The sequence below is a fragment of the Nipponia nippon genome, unplaced genomic scaffold (assembly GCF_047370975.1).
Source record: "Nipponia nippon isolate SJK-2023a ecotype South Korea unplaced genomic scaffold, ASM4737097v1 scaffold_2, whole genome shotgun sequence".
Classification (NCBI taxonomy): Eukaryota; Metazoa; Chordata; class Aves; order Pelecaniformes; family Threskiornithidae; genus Nipponia; species Nipponia nippon.
The window spans coordinates 115,856,701-115,871,097 of NW_028262336.1; the positions used below are offsets into that span (position 1 = coordinate 115,856,701).

At 35.4% G+C, this 14,397-nt stretch overlaps 1 protein-coding gene across 2 annotated transcripts in view; it reads right to left on the reverse strand.

Moving 5' to 3' along the window:
* The window catches only part of DYNC2H1 (dynein cytoplasmic 2 heavy chain 1), a 183,624-nt gene that overhangs the window by 85,288 nt on the left and 83,939 nt on the right, over nt 1–14,397 (reverse strand). For both annotated transcript variants that reach the window (XM_087757020.1, XM_087757019.1), the window contains exons 69-74: nt 13,516–13,659; nt 12,561–12,650; nt 8,007–8,072; nt 4,457–4,507; nt 2,288–2,365; nt 949–1,080 (exon numbers count right to left, since the gene is read on the reverse strand). In XM_087757020.1, the coding sequence (XP_087613146.1) occupies nt 949–1,080; nt 2,288–2,365; nt 4,457–4,507; nt 8,007–8,072; nt 12,561–12,650; nt 13,516–13,659 (561 nt within the window). The remainder of the gene's footprint in view (nt 1–948; nt 1,081–2,287; nt 2,366–4,456; nt 4,508–8,006; nt 8,073–12,560; nt 12,651–13,515; nt 13,660–14,397) is intronic.

Here is a 14,397-nt window from a genome sequence, read left to right on the forward strand (position 1 = left end):
TCATCAAATTTTTAAGAAAGTACTACTTTTTAAGTTTGAGATTAAAATAAGTGTTACTGGACTATTTTTAAGTTTAACATACCGTTTGAAAGAAACTGACGTATGAGTGGCATATAAATCTAACCAGGCAGTTTCAGTATATTTCATCAATAGAAACATTCTTAATATTTTCTATGCAAGGAACTAGGTAGTAATATGCTGATCATTCCAGATTTATTTTCCTATAAATGCAGAATTTTTATGACAACATATAGCACACATAAGAATTGCTCTTTTGCATTTCATCAAATCAAACATGACTCAAATTCCTTTGCAAAATGGTTTGTTCCTAAGTTCTGCGCATGCTTTTTTAGAAATTCTCCTCCTCCAGAAAAACTCCAAATAGAGAGTCCCTAAGAGCATGAAACTACATTGTCTTACACCTCATCCCTTCTTTGGATAGGCCTTCATTTTATATGAAGTGACTTCAAATGAAAAATCACAGCATCATTTGAAAATAAGTAATGACACCCTTTCTTCCATAAACACAAGAAGGATGACATTTTTCTCTTCCAGAGGAGAAGGATCCCGAGGTGGAGGAAGGAGCCTGCCTCTCCAACATTCTTGGCGAGTTCTTTAATCACCAAGCTTTCAGGTAGAGTAGTGTTTCATAAAATTAATTCTATGAATATTAATAAAGAGCTTGTTACCTTACAGGGTATGCTCAGTTGCAGCCAATACACCAACATAAAAAAGACTCAGATAAGAGAGAACTAAATATGTATTATAGAAAAAAAAAAAAAAAAGAAAATCCTTAGACTAAATAATCTAGTTAAGCTGTAAGACAATGTAGATACCGTCATTGCTTATAATTCAACCAGGCCTGAAGCCTAAATTTCCAAGATGTAAAACTTACTTTCAATGCTGAACTCATAATTATTTTTAAATAATTTAATATGGAAGGATTACCTGCTGAAATAAGGTAATTCTTTTTACAATAGTAGATGGAAAGTCTTGTTCACACACGGAGCTCTGAGAAAAAGTGTGCCACAGACCTTCATCTTCAAAGCAAAGTGTCTGATAGAGACCTGGGAGAGAAATCTACAAAACAAATCATGCATATTTAACAATAAAGAAGGATAGCCATTTGGACATTGTACAGTTTAATTAATTTACAAATACCACTATGACCCTAAACCTGTAACTACTTGTGCATATCACATAATTCAATTTTATCCTCAGAGTTAAAGAACAAAAGGGTAGGTTTTAAAATCAACCATTTCTTTACCTATTCCCTGGAAATGCTAAGTCTGTATTTGCTCAATATTTTTGTTTTTAAACTCCTGCGTTCCTTGTTTTCAAACTTTGGACTCTACCCAATTGTCGTCCTTTCCTTTAACCATGACCAGGTTTTTTTTCTATCAGTACATGCTACTGATTCAACCAGTTACTCACTTTCTGTTTATTTATTTGTTTGTTTGTTTCTTAAACCCCTAACAATCATGCTTGCCACACCATTATTGCTATTGTTCCTGATCCCTGGTGAAGAAAAATGAAAAATAATGAACTCCGGGTTTAGCAGCAAAAGTCCTTGCCAAAGATGGGTCAAGGTTTTCCTTCTTGCTGCTGAGCTATATGCAGGAGGAGAAGAGCCTAGAGAGAGAATTTCAAGGACTAGTATTTTCATTTAGTTCCCTTCAGGGTCACAGGACTTCAACATTGATTGTTGTGGGATGAATCAAAGCAAGAAAGTGTGTTTTGTTTTTATTTGAAATTACTTGATCTGAGCAATAACAAACTCTGAAATATCTTTAAAGGTGTGTATGGAAATCTGATAAGTAGAAAACTAGTTTCCCAATTAACAGTTTACGGTTTTTAATAGAATATGAAGTGGTTTGTGAAAGTCATTACATAAGAGAAACGGGCAACTTAAATATTCTTTGCAATTTTTCCTCTATATTTTTGTCTATAGAAATTGTAGTACCTTGGGTAAGCTTACAATATTTTCTAATCTAAGACGATAGGTTCATTCACATGCATTGAAATGAATTGTTAAATGAGGTAGAGATGTACATTCAAAGGTTCAGAAAAATGAGATGAAATTTAAACAATATAGAGGGTTTTTTTTCAACTGGGTATACATTATGGTTTCTGCAAGATATAATAAACAGTTTAAAATAACAAAATATTTCCATCTGACAAATACATATTTGAGTATTCAAGTCCAAGTTACTGTTTGCTAAAACCAAAGGCTTTGCTAAAACCAAAGGCTTTTTAAGCTAAATTCAACCCACCACGTGATGTATACCTTCAAAGATGCTACTGCCCAGGCTCGGTCCTGTTCTATCCAAGAGGGAATCTGGTCACGAACACTTCTTTGTGAATCCTTATTAAAGCAAGTTACATGTTATGCACATAAGTTACATAAATTTTTGTGAAACACTATATTCAGTAATAAGATTGCAAAACTCATGTTTTTTAATAAAAATAGCATTCATAACAGGAATCTTTCTGTGGCTTTTTGCCAAGTTCGTAAATGGCATAAAAAACCAAATCTACCAGTAATTTGAGATATACTGTTCACATTAACATTTGCTTGACTACTTGAGCCTGAAAATATTTTATCATTTAGAGTATCTGTATGACACACTCAACTATAAATGTTTTTCTTTTCCATTGAAAACAAGTGACCCAAATGATTGGCTATCTGCATATGCACATGCACTCTGAGCAGCTGACTTCAAAAAAATAACTCTATTGTGCATATTCACAGTCATGAAGAGGATTGTTCTTCACACAAAGTGTAATTCTGGCATAATTCACTAGGCAAAATGTCACTTCTGGACATCTCTGCACTGGTAAAGTTTGGCCACAGCTCTATGTTTCTGTTCCTTGGATGCTGGGGATGGAGGAGATTCTAAGGATGAACAACATAGCCTAAGCTCCAGTGGAATCTCTGCGTTCACCACATCATTTTTTATAAAAAAAAAATTTAAAGTACTCATTAACCAGTCTGACAGTCTCTGTATGGAAATGTACCTCTCAACCACTGAGCAACTTTACGAGTAATCTTAAATGTACAGAAGGAAAAAGGAAAGCTTTCTTGCAAAAGGACAGCTCAGCCATGAGTTACGAAGTCTGAGAAAGAACAAAAGTAGGAAACTCGGAAGCAATTCTAGGAATAAACTTGAGATGGGTCTGCAATATATATTCCAGTTAGAATTGGGGTTGAATCATGTATGTCCACAATCTCTCCAAAATCTATAGGTTGTGTGTTAGGTGGGGCAGAGGTAGGACTAGTGTTAAATTCCATTATACAATCAGATCTTACATGGCTTGAAAATGACCTACAGCAAGAAAATACTTGACATTCACCACGTTCACTGACATCTAATGGAATTATAAAGACTCCATAGAGATGAAGAGGGACTTCTATGTTCACATTGAAATGCAAAACCTGCAGTGTCATCTAAGGGCTAGAGAAACTGAGAATTTAAGGATCTTTTTTAGCAACCAGCTGCCTAAGTAAGAAAATCTGAGCAATACATTGTGTCTTAAGTGACTTGCCACTTCTGCCAGGATGCAGGTGAACACAGTTGGTGTCATGGATATGCTAAAAACTAAGTACTCACACTGGTCATTGTCTTCTACCACTGGATGTTTGAGATACGCTGACAGATATCTAAACAAGGCTAAAGGTTAAAAGTAATTGGGAATGATGAAAACTGCAGCTAAGCCTGATGGAAATGAGCTACCCTGACCCTGAATGAAAGAGGAGATTAGCAACGGATTGGGCTCATGTTTCCTAAAAAAATAACACCTTTCAAAACTTTTGACAAAATATTTGGTTCAAAGAAGGGCTACAATAGATAAGACTATGAAAAGCTTAACTTTTTTCTCTACCCTTTTCTACTGGAAGGTTACCTTGAAAGTATACAGATTCAACAGAATTGAGGGACTCATAGTAAACTACAGTATGATTGGTCAGACATGGAACAGAAGTTTATTAAGCTAGTTCTGTCACCTAGAAAAAAATATAAATACATCTCCAGATGCAGAACTGTGAGGCTGAGGGAAAAAGCATGTCAAATTAGCAAAGTGTGTGGACAACCCCATCAATCCATACCAAAGTACCACTCATATTGATACAGGGAGAAAGAGGGATTCAGAAACACTGATTTTCATCACAGAAGTGGTCTTAAAACCTTCTCAAATATACCATTGAAAAAACAAATTGCAATCCTGGTAACGGGGTGGGGGGCGGGGGGGAAGCAACAAAGGCAAAAAGTTATGCAAATTAGAAAATGAGTTGCCATGTTCAAGAAGTTTTAATATTTATATTTTTATGTGAGAAGGTATCTGTTCCTTTCATGTATGAATACAATTAATCAAACAATATAGTAAGAATACAACCTTAACTTTTCAAGATTTAAGTAAATGTTCCTTATTTCAAAATACACAAATACATGTAGCTTACTGATTTTCTTATGGTATCTCCAATGATCACACCTGTAAAAGTCTCCCATTCCTAGGGGGAACAAATAAACAACTCAGATAAGTCACAAGACATCTTTAAGAATAAAGATTAATGTGTAGTAGCATGTAGGCAAAACAGGAAGATAAACAAAGCTTAGATTCTGAAAGAGTTTTAAAAAAGAGAAATTTTTAAAACTCCAGGTAATACTACCAGTATGTAATTCCTTTTGCAGAATCCAAGCTAAGTGACTGCAGTGCTTTACAAGCCCTATCCTTTCTCAGCACCCACAGGTCCCACACAGGTCCCCTAACTACAGACTAGCAAGAAGTAACATACTTTGCTGGCAAAAGACACACATACTGCCTGATAGGGTATCAGCAGCCCACACAGAACAGATAACTACAGAATCCATGTTTCGATACTGTTCCATGTTATAGTATCCAAAAGCTGCAGTTATTAGGACAAGAGGAATAGTTAGTATAATAGATTGGTATTATGAATACTTTGGTTGCATTAAGAAAGGGGAAATGTAAGCTGAATTTATGTATGACTAAATCTTTTAGACTTGGTATCTGTATCCAGCTTTTAATCATTTTAAGACAGATTAGATAAGCATCTAAAAGCATACTAGAAATTACATAATCCTGTATGTGGAGGTGGTAGGAAATATATTTAAAAAAACTTCAGAGTATTGAAATTTTACATTATCAGTATCTATAAGTCCATGATAAAGAAAAATTTTATTTTCTTTATTGTTAAAGACAATAGTAACATTCCAAATGAAAAAGTCAATCAACTAGTACTACTCTGACACAGACCACAGCGTAGCTTCTGGCGTCCATCAATCTAGTTCAGTCTTGAAACAACTCTCTCTTTCAATTACAAACTGATGATCCTCTCCCAATTACTAAGAAAATGCTTGTGCTCAGAAAAATACATGAAGACTGCCTAGTTTTAAAATCAGAAATCATGTAATGTTTTTATGAAGAAAAGCAGAAGTATAGTATGTAGAGATTTGTAAAAATACCTCTGAAAATTCTATACATATTGATTCATAAAGAGAATGTCTCTACTAAGAGCCAAGGCATTCTATAATATAATGTTGAAGTTGTACTATAACATTTCTCATCACTATGTAAAAAATTCATAAGTGCAGAAGGTTGAACTCTTTTGGGATAGGAACTTAGAATACTAAATTCTCTAGCAGCATAATCAGTGAGTTCTAGCCTCATCATATTAAAAGCTTTAAAAGAAATAACTTATAAAGAACAACCACTTCAGCTTCATTTTCCTCAACAAATATTTTGCACAAGCACTCTTAACAATTCAATTAAAATAACTTCTACCTTTCAGAGAAGTAAGAGAATTATTGATATTATTTGCCTGTTTTAATTCTTGAGTACTCAGATACTGCAGGAATGTGCATTGTATGTAACCTAGATTAAGCTGGTTAAAAGATCTAATAGCTGATGGAAATGTACGCTAAACAATAGCAACCAACACATAAAGCAGTACTTACAAATACTTAAGAAGCCTAGGTGGCCAGGCTTTAATTTAGTCAGAAAACTATTTGCAAGTTGCTGCCTTCATGACTTTATAAACTCAAGGACTAGAAAGATAAAGCAAGATATTTTCAGAAGCTGAAAAGACATAATAGAGATGTATTAGAGAAGTTCTACTAATGAAGAGTAGCCAGGGTATGCCTCTACCAACAAGATTAATTTGAGTTATTTTTATCAGGCAGCTTCATTGCTGAAAGACTGTGGGATTTCACTTGGTCAATCCATATGTCTGCAATAAAACTACATTGCATTCATAACATCAAAAAGTTTCAACCAACCTTTCTTAAACCTTGTAACTTAAATCCACATCCTTCATATAATCAAGTTCCATTACTTCCTTCAAATGTATTATCTAATTTTTACCTTTTACCCTATAATGGACTCTCTTCTAGTGACTTGACATCTACTACCATTTCATACTCCTGGTCTCCAGCTTCTAGTACAGAAAGCCATAGCTTCATCTCTCTTTTCCATGTAGGTATTTTAGATAATTAAATGTCTTGACTCATGCTAATCAGTCATGTTTAAGCAATTGTATTGAGTTGATTGTGCATATTGTTCTACTGCAGGCAGACTTTAGAGGATTAACTTCACTACACTATAGACAACTATAACTTTGGCATCTACATCTCAGCCAGCTAGTCTAGTCTGCCTGTAAGGGCAACAGAGAGAAGTAAACAATTTTAGCGGTAATCCATCTGACCTATTTTACAAAATTCATTTATGATGAAACTAATTGCTTCTTTGACAGGTCTGGTTTCTTCCTGTTTCCTACAAAGATAGTCTAGGATAATCTGCTCAGATGAATTTTAACAATTTTTAAATTATAGTTTAAATTATAGTTACCAACTCAATCACCACTAAAAGTACCATTTTACCGGAAACATGTAAATTCACTATGAACCTCCGCATTGGGCAAAAGCATTATCTAACACCCAAAGAGAAGAACATGCTATTACTGAGATATGCGCTGCCCAATGGAAATAAGGGTTAGCAGTACATAAGCTCTGCTGCAATTTTGTTGGGAATAGGGTAGCCTCTAAACAACAGATAAATTCCCCATAAATTAGGCTTTTTCAGATTAGGCCTCATTCAAACAACTATCAAAAACGTCACGTGACATCTCTCAATTTTTTGTGAGTATGCTAATAATGCAGCACTTGCCTCAAACCTGAATGGACAGCCATTTTTATTAAATGTGGTTTGAACCTATATCAAATGCATCCCACTACGCTATCAAAAAGATAAACCATTCTAGGATGAGTCCATCATTCCTCTCAAAGATAGGCCACTATGGTGCAGAGAAACCAACAGTTATGTGGCCAGAGAACAACATACAAGAAGGACACTCTGTACAGTGCACTCTTGAAGACACTGTTGCAAATGAGGACATTAATGATCACTGCTCCAGGGATTTCTTAGACATTGAAGAATCGACAGTTGAAATGCACAAAAGATAACTTAATTACTTCACCTTCCAGTAAGACTTCACTTTAAGTGTCTTCAACTGCAGGTAGCAAAGTCAGACTTTTACTTAATTTCCCCCTAGATCTTGCACTCTTTTTCTGCATTTCAATACCAAGGCACGATGCGCAAGCAACCCATGGTCACAGTGAAACAGATGTGTATCCAATACTTTACTTATAAAGGAATGTCTGTGTTTAACTGGAAGGATGGATAAATGTCTAGCCACATGGTGGCAGGAAACACTGATACAGTGCCCGTAAAAAACTGCAAGAACCCTCCATAAACCTCTTTCTCAGACCCCTATTTAAAAGGCAACCATTTACCTACCTTTCTCATGGTAATCTTCACTTTGAACCTAACAAATATAACGTTGACATCCAAAAGTAACTACAGAAAAATAGTAGCATATAAACCTAAAATCCCAAGTCCTACGCTTACTGACAAAAACTTTTTATCTACTCGTTTACTCTTCTTATTAAGTTTAAGTAAATCCCTTAGGGATTGTCACCCCTAGCACTTACATTCTCTTGAAAAAGTTCAGGGTGCATTCCTCGTACAAAATGTAGAGCAAACATTAGCTGATCAGCCTGAAACAAAAGCAGTAAAAATGTATTTATATGTTCATCAAAAGTCACCTTTCTGCTTTTTTTTTTTTATAAGTAACAAAATTTCATTAATAAAACACCTCTAATTCCATAGCAGCGACTTATTGGCACATATCCTAATTCAAAATTGCTACATATGTCTGCAACTTAGAGACAAACACTAACCCAAACCCTGTATATAAATACATCTAAATTAAAGCGAAGAAGAAAAAACAGGTACTTGTAATAAAACAAATATACTAAACAGAATCCATTATTTTTTAAACTGTGCATAGGAAATGCTTGAAATCTTCTTATAGCAAATTTTTGAAACAGAATTTTGATTAAGAAAAACCCAAACAACTGTAACCTTCTGACTTTTTTCCTAGGTCTGTTGCATCACTTGAACTTCAATCAGTCTCTGAGCACTGGAGCAATAAACCATGATTAAGGATTTACTAGAGCCATAGAATAAACCCTGCAGACATTCAAGACAATATTTTTGAAAATAACATTGGCTTGTTAAAACTGGGATTCCTATGTCCATATACAGAAACATTCGTAGGTGTGTTTTACCAAAGCTATGCTGGAAAGTACAGACTACTATGTCAAGAAGTCAATGTGAAAAACTGGAAGTTGGTACTCTGGAAAATCAGGAACTCGGAAACCTAGATTGAGGCCTCCAGTTTTCAAAGTCTGGCTGTAACCTGGAAGATGTATTTTACCAGACAATAGAAGATATAAACATATTTTCTTTCTTTAGAATTTTAAGTAAGCATAAGAAAGCTGGTACCTCTTCCTTTCAAGAGGGTGAAACGTTACTAAAAAGCATAAAGCGCACGTGAAAGTGAAGAACAGAAGAAAAATCAGTGATGCATGGGATTGGGTTAAGCCTGCAAAGCATACGCATCTCAACCAGCTGATAAGCACAACACACCTGCACTCCTATAGAAATCAATTCTATTCTTGACTTCTAAACAACGTTTGAATTTTCCATGCTGTGGTTTCACACACACATGCCTTATGTGTGCCTCAAAATGACAGCCTGATTGTCCTTAGCTTCAGAAAATTACTGCTCTGAAGAATATTAAATTACAAAGAATACTACTGAAAAATTAATTGCATGGGACTTTTCAAAAGAGACAGGACCAAATATGAGGAAGCATACTCTAGGAAATATTATGTACATGTTACAAGGTGTAAGATGAACTGTTTGACTAATATTGGCTTTCTCATCTCGATGTCTATTATATTTTTGAAGACAAAATTACCTAAGATGACCAAATTATTTTTTCTTTTTATTATTACTATTATCTCAGATGCCTTTTTACATGCTTGACATATCAGCTCCAAAACAGACAGATATAAGAATAACATAGAACAAAAACATGGAGTAAGAGTGTTCATGATGTTCATCATCTTTGGGAAGGTTTTCTCACGTGCAGTAAAAGTAACTTCAACTGCATCTGTAGTTTGAATAATAGAGATTATTATTTAATAATTTACCTGGTGATTAGGTTCCAGAATTATGGCTGATTGACTAAAGAGACACATGTCGCTTAGAGACCATATCCTTACTGGTTTTAATTGCCCTTGGAATGACTGACCTCAGAAACAACTAAAAGACTATATAACTTGATTAGTATGAGCCACAGCTGCTTTAAATTGGATTTGGGTAACTGCAGAAACACATAATGACAGCCACAACAAATTCTTGGCATAATTTGTATCTCTATGGATACCGATACATAAAGTTGTTGTTTGCTGTTTTAAATAGTTCTGTTTTATTAATTCTTTCAATTACAAAACCATACAATACAAAGCATCCCCAAGGAAGCAAGTTAAAGCAAATAAAGGACATTATATTTTATTTTTGCACTTCTTTGTTACTGGTTTTGTTACAGGGGCAGTACTGGAGGGCAACCAGGCCCCAACTAGGAATTAAAGTCAAACTGCGCAAAGCACGAAAGTTCTGTTTGTATTGATTAAATAAAATACATCCATGAACATCATATGACACTGAGAACAACTGCCATGGAATGGCTGAAATCCACACCATTCAAGTCTTTCATCCTCTGAGACAAGGTCTGCAAGCAAATCCAAATCCAAACTGCCAATTAGAATGGTCCCTGGGTGATCTAGTACTCAAAACTTGAAAGGGAATTGTTTGGAAGGATGCTAACTGGCCAAGGCCAAGCTCATGACAGCAACTATTTTGACAAATTAACAGTACAGGTGGGCCAGTTGCAGTGAGCAGGAAAACTTCTTGGCACCACTTCACTTACTAGCACAGATGAAGTCTATATACACACAAAGATAAATATTAACCACAGACAGACAAACAAAACCATCCTTCCCAATTCTAACATGCTTAAAAAGGTATAAACTCATCATAGAATCATAGAATCATTTAGGTTGGAAAAGACCTTTAAGATCATTGAGCCCAGCTGTAAACCTAGCACTGCCAAGTCCCACTAAATCATGTCCCTAAGTGCCACATCTACATGTGTTAAACTTTTTAACTTGTATCAGCTATACCACTTATGAAGACAATAGTAAAGCCTCAGTGCAGAATTAAAGGCAGAATTAGCAGTGGATTGCTGATGGCATGAGGAGCTTATTTGTTCTCTCCACTATCAGAACACGATACTATAAGCTGGATGGACCATTAGTCTGAAGCTGCATGATAACACTTAAACTTTCAGTATTTTCTAAACTCCAGTCTGATCACTCACAGTGAAAATCTTTCCTACTAGAAATCTCCTATCTATGCCTTGCTTTTGAAATCTTTTATCTTTTTTGATATATAAAAATAGCTGCTTTTCAATATTCAAAAGATGTGATGACTTATAGAATCATAGAATCATAGAGTGATTAAGGTTGGAAAGGACCTCTGAGATCATTCAGTCCGACCATTAACCTAACTGCAAGGTCCACCTCTAAACCATGTCCTCAAGCACCACATCCACACATTTTCTGAATACTTCCAGGGACTGTGATTGTACCACTTCCCTGGGCAGTCTGTTCCAATGCCTCACCACCCCCTCTGTGAAGAAATTTTTTCCTAATATCCAATCTACATCTCCCCTGGCACAAAGTGAGGCCATTTCCTCTTGTCCTATCACTTGTTACCTGGGAGAAGAGACCAACCCCCACCTCGCTACAACCTCCTTTCAGGTAGCTGTAGAGAGCAATAAGGTCTCCCCTCAGCCTCCTCTTCTCCAGACTGAACAACCCCAGCTCCCTCAGCCGCTCCTCATAAGACTTGTGCTCCAGACCCTTCACCGGCTTCGTTGCCCTTCTCTGGACACGCTCCAGCACCTCAATGTCCTTCTTGGAGTGAGGGGCCCAAAACTGAATACAGTATTTGAGGTGTGGCCTCACCAGTGCTGAGTACAGGGGTACTATCACTTCCCTAGTCCTGCTGGCCACACTATTTCTGATACAAGTCAGACTTACACTGACTAATACTTACAGACTAATACTGACTTATCGGAAGGCTTCACAGACTCATGACTTCAAACACAGACATTAAATTATTATGAGAGTATTTCATGAGAATGCACCTGGACTTCGATAAACCAAAATCCTTAGAAATAACTGCTACCTCTGCATCCTCAATACAGTGTTGCTAGACTGGGGGGAGGGAGTGGGGAGGCGTTGTAAAATTTTCCAAGACCTCTCCATTATCAGTGATCAAACTCCAGACTTGCATGATTTCCACTACTGCTCAAATCATCTATGCAGACCTACTATGCATTCTTCAGCCTCGTACTGTGAGACAAACACCTCCTGTTACGACTGTTCCATGTGAAAGTAAAAATTAAAATTGAAAGTGAAAGGCATATCCATCCTAGGTTTTCACCAAGAAAGCACAAGGAGAAAAACCACCTGATTCTAATACAGAGCAAACAAGAAATACATTAAGAACATTATATAGAGGAATAGGGGAATAGATGGAAACAAACAAGCTAGCAGGTAGAGATCTGGGGCAGGAAGTGAACAGAGAAAGTAGAATATTAAAATGTTTTTTTTATTTCCTTTTTTAAAAAAAAAACAAACAAAAAACCACATAATCACACAAAACCTTATCATGACAGTTAGGTTAAACACTCATACATAAGAAATGCTAGAAATAAGAGCAAACAGAATAAGAGTGCTCAGAAGACTGCGAAGCCTGGGACTGGCTATGAAGCCAGAATGAGGCAGGGACGAGGGCCAGAGGTAAAGCAGAAATAGGACTAGACTGAGTGTAATCTTGCTCATTAGAATACTGCTCTGTGGAGAATGCGCATAAACAATCTTTATTCTGTCATATCCTAATTTTTAGTCCTCATTTTGCATGTTAAATATTGCAAGTGTAATTTTTTGCATGTATTACATATGTACTGACACAATACTGCTTATTTGAAGTAGATCAAGTGTTGGTTGCTGAAAGAATACTTTCAAACCCAGCGCACTGTATAAAAGCCAGAAAAAACACAATCTTACCTTAAACAAACAACGACAAACATATTCATACACTGTATGTTTCAATGAGCCAATAAGCGACTTGATTCTTTCCTCAGTATTACCTGAACCCTAAAAAGAAAGTCTGGATTTCAAAAATTCACGTGGAATTAAAAATTTTTTTATGTACCCTGTAAATTTCAACAGAATGACACAAATAATGTGGACTCTATGTGACAAAATTACTAGTTCTAAAAACATATTATTGAACTCAGCTGCAGCTATCAATAAGTAATGATAAAACAAGAAGTTCATGCTGAAGCATTAAGAAATGAATATTTTGGCCTTGAATATTTTGACTGTGAACATTATACAACATTATATATAAGGTAAATACATAGAGAATGAGATAACGGTTTCTCCTCCTAACACTAATACCCTTGGCATCTCATATTTTTCACCTGGTAAAAAATTGCTTATGTATTGAATTACTATATTTAATTACATTTTCAACAAGACAAGCTTCATACATGCTTACAAACTGTATAAAAGTAGATAAAGTTTTGATCTTCCTTCAGGTAACTGAAACATGTAGAAATACAGGTCTTTTCTTATTCTGCTCCTTGTTGATAGAATTAGCATTAGTTGCAGATTAGATCATTAATTTATTTAAATAAAACCTTCAGGAAAGTTATAATCAACCTTGTTTTTCCTAATTCACCTTAGACAAAGAGCAAGCCTGAAATTACAAATAAGAGTTACTTTTTTTTTTTTCAGATGGCACAGCAATTTTACAATTTATATCTAATGTAAGATTATTAAAAATTACACGTGCATGTATTCTGAATATCTCAAGCACAACAGCTCAGCATCACTACTTATGCATTGCATAATCAGTTATTATATATTATTTTCTAAAAATGTCCACAGCAACTAACAAACTCTAAGGATCAAAGCAGTTTGACTCTTCTGCAGCATTCACAGCTTTAAGAAATACCTGCTCGCTTTGCAGAGCCCTTTGGAAAAGCCGCAGGAAAGCCGCCAAACTAAAACGGTACATATTATTAATTTTGGACAAGTCAGAGATAATAAAGTACATCTTGCTAGCACTCTCAGCTAAAGGGAGATAGGCGTCCCTCTCCTGTGGATAAAAAACCAAACACATACATAAAAAAACAGTACATTACTGCCATCTACCGGTTATTCTAGAAACATTTAATCATCCCACTAAAAAAAACCCCAAACATTCAGATGACTCCCACTGCTTTAAAAAACTGAATCCTTTCCGATTCTTCAAATTGAGGGACATGTACCCAAGACTTCAACACTGTCTTTGGATATCAAAACTAGAAGAAAGCATTTTTAGCAAAAAATTATTTAAATTATGAAGAACATTTTGGAAATCAATCCCTAAGGCACTGAGGCCTCTTCCCACCACAGAACATATCCCAAAACTCAATAGAAAAAAATTTTAAACTAAACAAATAACAACACTGAGGAAAACTCTGTAGTGTGTTAGAAAAACAGCAAGCCAGATGAACAGCACCACCAATGATCTAAATTTTTGGAATAGCACGGGATATATTAAGTAAGAACATCCATATGAGCACTGTTTGCAATAGCAGATTGCAAAAATAACGTCAAAACCCATTACTTGCCAATAAGTCCTTGGTGAAAATTGCTTTAATTCAAACTGGCAGACTTTAAATTGTGTAGCTATTCACCATGTGTAAACCAAAGGAGTTTAATTACTGAAAATATTTTCTGTACTTGCATATCCCAAATATCTTTTACTCCAAATAATTAATTTTATAAGTTATATTTTTTATGATTTTATTAATTTGATTTTATACTCCTGTGGATGTATATATCCTCTCCA